Source organism: Chinchilla lanigera, unplaced genomic scaffold (genome assembly GCF_000276665.1).
Source record: "Chinchilla lanigera isolate Chin_1 unplaced genomic scaffold, ChiLan1.0 scaffold00074, whole genome shotgun sequence".
Taxonomy (NCBI): Eukaryota; Metazoa; Chordata; class Mammalia; order Rodentia; family Chinchillidae; genus Chinchilla; species Chinchilla lanigera.
In genome coordinates, this window is record NW_004955475.1 from 10,291,996 (window position 1) to 10,301,862 (window position 9,867).

General features: G+C 36.0%; 1 protein-coding gene across 1 annotated transcript in view; it reads right to left on the reverse strand.

The window, feature by feature from the left end:
- Positions 1-9,867, reverse strand: part of Tex11 (testis expressed 11) — a gene marked incomplete at its 5' end in the record, with an annotated part of 374,380 nt that overhangs the window by 234,288 nt on the left and 130,225 nt on the right. Inside the window, 1 exon segment of the mRNA XM_005401706.1 lies at positions 3,285-3,366. Coding sequence (XP_005401763.1) covers positions 3,285-3,366 — 82 coding nt within the window.

The following is a 9,867-nucleotide window of genomic DNA, read 5'->3' on the forward strand; positions in this document are numbered from 1 at the left end:
GTGGTATCTTAGAAGTGGTTTCTCAGGAGACAGAGATACGCAAGAAGGATCTAGCAAGTAGTTACAGCCTAAGGGTTGTGAAACATAGCAGATTACCTCCTCACCAATGACTCCTTTCACTGAGGTGTGACGGCTGGAAGGAAGGCCAGGACTGAAAAGAAGGACCGAGAGACTTGCACCTGTGTCTAGCAACAGGCTATTTTCTTGTTCCTCCATAGTCATGATTACCTGGGGCTCCTCCATGGAGATGACAGTCTGGCCAGAGGGAGGAGGCAGAGTATGCCCTGGGCCCCTTCATTCCTGTTGGACCAGCTGGTAGGATGGGTCTGAGTTCTGCAGCTTCTTCTTCAGAGGGCAGACCGATCTCCAGTGGTCAGCTTTGCATTCAGGACATGGCCGAGGGGGCTTCTTAGGGCAGTTCCTCTTGAGGTGGCCTGACTTTTAATAGTGGTAGCAGATGAATGCAGTCATCAAGTTCTTCTTGGGGCCCTGGGAATCAGACTTAGGGTCTGTTTCTCTTAGTGCTGCAGCAAAAGCTGCTGCTTTTTCTCAGTCTCTTTGTGTTCTCTCCTTGGCCTCCTCGTCACAGTTATAGAATACTGAGGAGGCAATTCTTACTAACATCTCAAATGAGCCATCTGGGGCAAAAGCCATTTTTTGTAGCTTTTTGTCTCCAGCCTCCCATCGCATTGGGACCCCACAACCAGTTAGTGTCCTCTCCCCAACCGTCAGCACAGGCAGCAGGAATCTCATTGCAGACCTGCCTGGACTTCCACACACTCCTCCACCACAGCCTGTACTGTCAGGGGAAGAATGGCTTCCAGGGGATCTCCCCAGGTATTGCACAAGGTCCTCCTGGTTTACAGCTTCCAAATGGCTCTCATGACACCAGTGCACTAGACCTCTGACACTTCAGGCTTAGTCTGGACTCTCATGTTCTCTGAGTCTTTGTTCAGCAGCTGCTCCTTAACTGACTCTGGACCTTTCTGGTTCTCAACGGCAGGAGCAAGAGTGCCCCATCGTGCGGCATGTATTCCCAGGGGTTTCTGCATGTCGGAATTATTCATGCACGTCCACGGGCAGGCCTGCACAGGCAGTGCGTGGTGGACCAATTGTGTCATTGCTTCTCTGTGCCATGATAGTTCTGAATTGTGTGGCGGCGGCTGGCCTGAGGGCCGGCGCACACCAGCACAGGCTGCCGTGGGCGCCTGCGAGGCTGGGGGCCAGCCCGAAGGCTGGCGCTCCCTGCCTCACAGCTTCCCAGGCACCGGGGGCCCTCCTCCCTGGCCAAGTATGGGTATTTTTAGTACATTCCAAACATTTCTTTGATGAGCATATAATATCTTTTCATAGTAAAAAGTTTAGTATTTTTAACTTTTGCTTCTTCTGTCATTTAAAAAACAGTAAAACTCTAATGCCAGTAATTAGGTTAGTCATTCAAAGAATAAAGCACTTTTGCTAGTAAATAAATGCACAGACTTGAGCTGGGAATATAGCTCAGTGGTGGAGTACTTATCTAGGAAGTGCAAGGCTCTAGGTTCCATCCTAGCATCTTAATAATGAAAAAAACCTACACAATGAAATTTTATGCATTCTTTCAAAAATTAAAGTCAATAAAAGTCAATTGCACTGTCTTAAAATATAAAAAATCTTGCATTTCAGGCAAGTCTCCTAATTTGAGATTAAACTTTGTTATTCTGAGTAGCGAGAGTGTCTTGTCTGAGTACAATAAAAACAACCTAGGGATAAAGAATAATTTCACTTTAAACTCTAGCCTAAAACTAATCATCTTAAACTTGGTAACTCTGATAATGTCTGGTTTTTCTACACTGTATGTTTTAGTAAGCCTATTCCTTTAATAGGTTATTTGGTTTGTTTATTCTCCTAATGCAAAAAAGGGGAATTGTCTCCCTGGTTCCTAACAATTTTCAACCTATGTATGCTGAGGTGATATTCTCAACCTAAAAATGAAGAGTCTTCTGAACATTAGAGGCTCTGAGATCTCTTAAGTGATTGGCTAAAATTCTAAATTTTTTGCTAAACAAAAAAGTTTAGCAATACTAAATTAGCACTAGGTTTAGGGCTACTGCCAAATTTGATTATTGTTCTAATTATTACAAATTGTTAATATTTATTGAGTAATCAGTAATTATACTAACTCATATAGTATAAATAATGCAGCTCTTAAGGATTACTGACCTACTCAGGCATTTACACATTAAATGAGTTTAGTGTCATTTCTAAAATTACTAAGCAACATTGCAATACTGCTACAGGCCTGTGGTCATAGATTTTGCCTCATTAACTGTATGTACATGTCAGTACTAATAACAGCTATAATAATCATAAGAAACATGTACTGCCCACCATACACAAACCATATACTAAATGCTTTACATACATTCTCTTATAAGTTTCTCAAAACAGCACAATTAATTAGATATTATTATTATATCTCTTTTTAGTTTTGTTTTTGCAGTACTGAGAAATGAACCCTGAGAAATGAGCTCCATCCCCAGCCCTGTTTTAAATTTCATTTTGAGACAGGGTCTCACGAAGTTGCCCAGCCTAGTCTTAAACACATGATCTTGCTGCCTCAGCTTCCTGAGTAGTTGCGCTTACAGGCATGCAGCACCACTCCTAGCATGATATGTCTTAAAGATGATGAAATAGAAGTATAAGAAAGTTAAGTGAGTGACTAGTCAGATGACAGAAATCTATATACCAGTATGGTAATTTTGTGCTATGTACATTCTAGTCCCCCAGAGAATTATAAAAAAAAAAAAGGGCAATGTTTATGCATATAATTATAAAAAGCATAGTATTAGAAAGGCTTTCTCCATCAATAAATAATCCTTCTTCAGCAACTGCAAGGCTGGGGAAACCCCAGCTTTGTTGAGGATTTATATACCAATGTTCTCCTCAGCACTTCTAACCCCCCACTTCCAAGCCACTCAATAAAATGGCTTGACTCCCTCAAAAAAAAAAAGATAATCTTTCTTTATGGTGGTAAATTCAGAAAGGTTGGGCAGCTGTAATTCTCTTCTGGACTAAAAGAAAACTGATTGCTTTTGTTCGGCTCCATTTCTTTAACCACCGTTTAAATTTGCTGCTATTCTTTCTTCTCTTTCCTCTTGGTTGATAAGCTCTTTCCTATGTGATCAGTTTCTTTCTCAGCTACCACCAAATTACACCTATTGTTAGTGTACTACAAAAGATCTTATCTTCAACAAATTCGTGGTGATATTTCAAAATAGGGTGCTCTTCACACACAGAGATGATACCTTCAAGAAGTTCTTCATTAGTCGCCCTGTTTTTCAAAAGGAGACTCATCTTTAAGAAAAGCCCAGCTGGATTTAAATGTTCCTATTTTAAACAAAGAAGTCGCAATTACATTATAACTGGGATTTGAAAGACAATTTTCACATAATTGCATGCTTTATTCAACCACAGCATGCTGGTTCTGGATCAAAGGATATAAAAATTATAAAAAAAAACATAATAACATCTGGTCTATCTCTTAGGATATTTTCCCATATTTTATTCCATCTAAATAAGATAATATGAGGAAAAGAACATGTAAACATTTCTATGGAGTTCACTTTTTTTTGTCTTTTTGAGACAGGGTCTCTCTATGCAGTTCAGACTGGCCTTGAGCTTACTTTATAGCCCAGGCTGGTCTCAAACTCCCAACGAATGTGCGCCACCACACCCAGCTTTGAGTGATGCACCACCACACCCAGCTTTGAGTGATGAACATTAATGGCAAGATCAATACTTTAACTGTGTAATTCTTAGGCCATATTATTGCTAAGTGAAACCCCAAATTTCAGTTAGGATTTTGTCTTGATAGTTTAATAAACAAGGGTCTTTGAAAATAACAGTTAAATAAAATATTAGGATATGCCTGTCATGTCTACTATTAATAATAATATTCTCAGAATGATGTTTCCAAGCCATTGCTTGCTGGCCCTAAGTCCTCTGTGTTCTCTTACCTGGCTCCACTTTTGCATCTCAGGGTACATCTTTAAATAAGTGGTTAAGATTAAAAGTGCAGCCTAGGCCTACAAAACAGAACTCTTTTCTCTACAATGTCAATTAGCCTCTACATAAACACTATACTCATTGGATCCTCATTCTGCAAATAATTATAGCTATTCATGTGTGAGATGCCTTAAAAATAAAAAGTTAGGGAAAGTAAGCATTGGTATTTAAAAGGCTGGCAAATACAGACAACACTAATACAAAGAATGAACTAATGTTACCAATTTTGACTATTGCATTACCATTGTGTTGATCAACTTTCTGTTACTATAACCAAATATCTGAGATAATCAACTTAATGAGAAGAAAGGTTTGCTTTGCTCATAGTTTTGAAGGTTTAATTTCATGGTTGGTTTACCCTGTTGCTTTGGAGCCAGTGGCAAGGCAGTACATCATGATGAGCACATGGCAGAGACAGCCAGTTCACCTCTTGACCAGGACACAAGAGAGAGATAGAAGGAGGAAGAGACTAGAGTCCCACAGTCCCTTTTAAAGACATATCTCCAATGACCTAAAACTCCCATTAAGTACCACTTCAAAAATTCTACCATTAACCAGTAGTGCCTTGTCCTGTGAAGCAATCCTCTAACACATGTACCTTTCGAGGACACACAGCAAACCATATTAAACAACTTTCCTATAGTGACTACATATACTAATTTCACCTCCCATGTATCTTCAGAACAGATTTTGGCAGGATCTGTTTTCTTAAGTCTACCATTCTCTCATAAGTTTTTCTATTTTTCTCTTATATTTCATAACTCAGCACCTCCAAAGAGTGAACACTTTGGTTCCATTATATTATCATGTCATTGCTTCTACAAACATTTGCACCGCGTTGTCCATTTCCTCTGCCTTCTGAAACTATACCTTCAGAAGTCATAAATGACTAACATCAACATCTTTGTCTTCTTTATAACTTTCCCCACTGATGTTTCTCACTCTTCCCCAGATATTTGTTTGCTTTTTTTTCTTTGTACCAGCAGTTATTGAGAAACAGGCCTCAGGTATAACAAATATGCAAGGTAGTATGTGATGAGTAGTCTGAGGCCCACATGGACCTAAGTAATTATCCATGATCACATGGATAAATATAGACCTGAAATATGAATTCAGGTCTATTTGAATCTAAAGAATATTATCCTTCTACTATAATATATTGCCTCCCTTGAAGCTCAGTCTATCCTGGGCTTGAATGTTATTACACTGGTTTCTTGAAACTTTCAAAGATAATATAACCATTTTTAAAATGTTAAATGTATCATATACATAGACACACACAAGTATAAAAAACAAAGATAGAGTTGGGCATGGTGGAACGCATTTGTAATCCCAATACGCAGGTGGTTGAGGCAGGGTCCCTGCTGTGAATTCAAAGCCTTGGCTACATAGTGAATTTAAGGCCACCCTGGACTACCCACTGAAACCTTGTCTTGAGAAAAGATATACAGTTTACAAAATGCTATAGTTTGGATATGAAATGTCCCCTAAAGGTCCATATGTGAGGAGTGGTAGAGGTGGAGCCTAGTTGCATGAAGTTACATGAGTGGGAAGATAATCTCGAAGAAGATATTTGTACCCTTGTCTCTCTCTCTCTCTTTTCTTCCTCTCCCTCTCCCCTCCTTCTCCATTTCCATGAGGTGAATAGGCCTCCTGTACCACATGATCTCAACATGTACTACCTGCAACAGGCCCAAAAGCAATTGGTCAACTGACCATGGACTGGAATTTCTAAATCTGTGAGTCAAACCTCTCCTTTTCTGAACCTGATTTATCTCAGGTATTTGTTACAGTAATGAGAAGTTAACTAACACAATTTGCATTATGAAAATTTTCCATTTAAATATGTTTTAGTGCCTATTTTCTAATTTAATAAATAAGCAAACTGTGTTTTAACAGGCGAAGTAATCCTTATACATGTCAGACTTTGAGGATAGCTACTATACATAATTCCCGTGAATGAATATATCACAATTTACTTACCTGTTCAACCTTCGTACTATATTTGAGTTCTTTCCAACCCAACTATTATGAATAATCCTAATATGAACATTCTGTGCATTTCTAGTACACAAATGCTAGAGCTTTCTCCACAGTACAACTAAGAGTGAAGTTGCTGAGTGATTAGGTATGCCCAAGTTCAATTTTATCAACTTTATCAAGTAATGTCAAACTGTTACCAGAAATGGCTGTACAATTCTCAAAACACTAAGAATGAAGGGAGCATCCTTAACCTAATCAACAGTACCTGTGAGAAAGACGCAGAGAATAACATACTTAATTGTAAAATGTTGAAAGCTCTACCCTAAAACAAGAAACATGAAAGGTACATTTGTTCTTGCTACTTCTATTCAATATTTTAGTGGATATTCTTGCCAGGCAATTCAGAAACAAAAAATATAAAAGTCATAAAGATTGGAAAAGAATATATAAAAACAATCTATTTGCAGATAATATGAAAACTAAGGAATACATTAAAAACCTATTTTAAAAATAAGTTTAGCAAAGTTGTAGCAAATATCAGTATTTGTGGGTCAGGGATATAGCTCAGTGGCATAAGCACCTGCCTGACAAGGGCAAGGTCCTGAATTTGAGTCCCGGTACAAAAAAAAATTTTTGATTAATAACATGCAAATATCAGTATTTGAAAACTCAGCTATACCTCTATATACTATAGTGAGCAATCCAAAAGTGAAGTTAAGAAAATAATTTAATTCACAAAATCATCAAAAAGAATATAATAGCTAGCAATAATGAAAATGATAAAAGCAAGACTTATATACTGAAAACCTCAAAACATTGTTGAAAGAAATTAAAGAATATCTAAAGAAATGTTCCTGGGCCCAGGGATTTAGCTCAGCGGCAAAGCGCCTGCCTGGCAAGCGCAAGGTCGTGAGTTCGGTTCCTGGTACCGGAGAAAAACCAAAAAACCAAAAAAAAAAAAAAAGAAATGTTCCTGTATTACAAGACTGAGTTTATTAAAATTGCAATAATTCCCAAATTGATCAAAAGAGTCAATAGAAGACCTATTAAATTATCACCTGATTTCTCTACAGAAACCAACAAGCTGACATTAAAATATAAAAATGCAGAGTGTCCAGAAGAGCTAAGACAATCTTAAAAAGAACAAAAGTAGGAGGACTATAATGGTGAGTGTGAATTTTTCTTCATTATGCTTTTGATTTGCATTATCTAATAACTAATCCTTTCATGCACTTACTGGCCATTGGTATATATTGTTTGGAAAAATGTCTGGATCCTTGGCCCATTTTCATTTGAGTTGTTTGTCTTCTCATGGAGTAGTGAGCTCTTTGCATAATATTTTGGATAATAGACACATCAGTTATATGAGTTGCAAATATTTTCTCATATTTCGTTGGAGGGGTCCCATGGAGTTAATGAAGCCAAATTTTACCTATTAAATTTTATGTTACCAATATCTTACCACAATAAAAATAAGAGAAAGCTGAAAAAATCTAGAACCCAGATGGTCTCTTTAAAGAATTCTATCAAATGTTTGAAGAAAAATTAACATCAATTCAGTAATTCTATGGAAGACTTCCAAACTTATTTTATAATGACTTTTTCCTCTGAAAAAAAGCATATATGCATAGCTCAGAGATATTGCATGTTTGGGTCCAGATCTCTGAAATAAAGTGAATATCAGAGTAAAATGAGTTACACAATTCTTTTGGCTTCTCAGTGCATATAAAAACTATCTTTATATTATAATGTCTCCTATTAAGTGAGCAATAGCATTATGTCTTTAAAAATTAATGTATGTACTTTAAAACACATTATCGATGTGTATGGTTGTGCATGTGTATGGTTGTGCATATAATGTGTATGGTTGTATGTGTATGGTTGTGCATATGTATGGTTGTACATATAATACCAGCACACTGGGAGGCTGAAGAAGGAGGATTCCAAGTTCAAGCCCAGCCTGAGTAACTTAGCAAGACCTAATCTCAAAATTAAAAAAAGAAACAAATGGTTGGGAATAAAGCATGCAAAGGCCCTGGATTCAATCCCCAGTACTGAAAAAAATTACATGATTGCTAAAATTGCTAAGAATCACCTGATCTGTTGGAAAAATAGCTTTGATAGACTACAACAACATAAGATTCCCGCAAACATTTAATTTATTAAAAATGTAACATGTGAGAAGGGCAATAAAGTACAGTGAAGGTATGCCTATACAAAAAGAGAAACCTACAGGCCAATATCCTCCACTAGTAAAGATACAAAGATCCTTTAAAATATTAGTAAATAGAATTCAGCAAATCTTAAAACATAATTAAATACCATGACCAAGTGGAGTTATTTCAAGGATGTAATGATAGCTCAACATTGACGATCAATCACTATAATCAACCATTTTAAAAGGCAAAAAAGAGAAATCATATAATCATATCAATTGATAAAGAAAAGGCAGCTGACAAAATCAAACAGACATTCATGATGAAAAACTGTCATCAAGTTAAGAATGGAGTGGAATGTCCTCAACCTCCTAAAGAACATGTAAAAAAAAAACCCCACAGTTAACAATATGCTTAATGGTGAAAGACTGAACTATTTTCTCTTAAAAGCACAAACAGGATCTAGAAATGGGGGAGGGATAAAGAGAATTAAAATATGTCATGTAAGTGTACCAAATCCCCACAATGAATGTATCCATTATCTACTACAAATATGTACTAATAAAAATAAATAAATAAAATAAAGTCACTGGCCAGAAGCTAAAGAGATACCAAACATAATAAATAGTGATACTAAAATCAAACAAACAAAAAAAAAACTGAAACAAAGCACAGATGTCCACTCTTATTTACAATGGTACAAAAAGTGCTGGCCAGTACATTATGGCAATAAAAATACATAGAAGGTATACAAATCAGAAAGGAAGCAATGAAAGGCCTTATCTGAGGGTGGCAAAATCATCTGAAAACCTCAAGACACTGAAAATCATAAGGAACTTACAAAAAATTGTAGACCTAATAAATGAGTTTTACAAACAGGATACATTGTGAATATACATCAATTATATATCTATATAATAAAAAGAACATGTTTAAACTGAAATTTCAATTTTAATATCATTAAAGTGACTAAACATGCTTATGAATAAATAGAATATAGGATTTATCTGATTAAAACTACAAAATGTAATGACATATCAAACTCATGAAATGGAAATATATCATAGTAAACGTAGAAATTCTGAAAATGATACATAGGATTAACATAAGTTTATAAATATCCCAGCATGACTTCTTTTTAGATATAGACAAGACTTATTAAAAATTTATATTAAAAGGCATAGGAACTAGATTAGCTGAAGTATTTTGATAAAGATGACTAAAGTAGTAATAATTACCCTATATTATTTCATGATTCAGTATGTAGTTATAGTAATCAAGATAGTATGGTAGTAGATGATGGAAAGAAATACAGATCAGTGAAAAAGTAAACAGAAATAGACGAACAGAAGCATGGTCAACTAATTTTTGACAAAGATGTAAAAGCAATTCAATGGTGGAATGACAGCATTTTTGATAAAACATGCAGGAGTAATCAGAAATTCATACTTTTTATTTTATTTTCAAAATAAAAGGAGGAAAACATTAACAGACAGATAACCTTTTACAAAATAGCAAAAGAAGAGTACAGACAATAGAGTTACAAACAAAGTGGTAGGAAATTAACAATGCTTGTTGTATTATATATTGATATCTTCAAAGTGGTTTCTCTTGAAAACAGAGACATGTAATATTGATCAATCAAAGACTCATTAACAGTTTCTTTCAGCAAAGAAATAGAAGA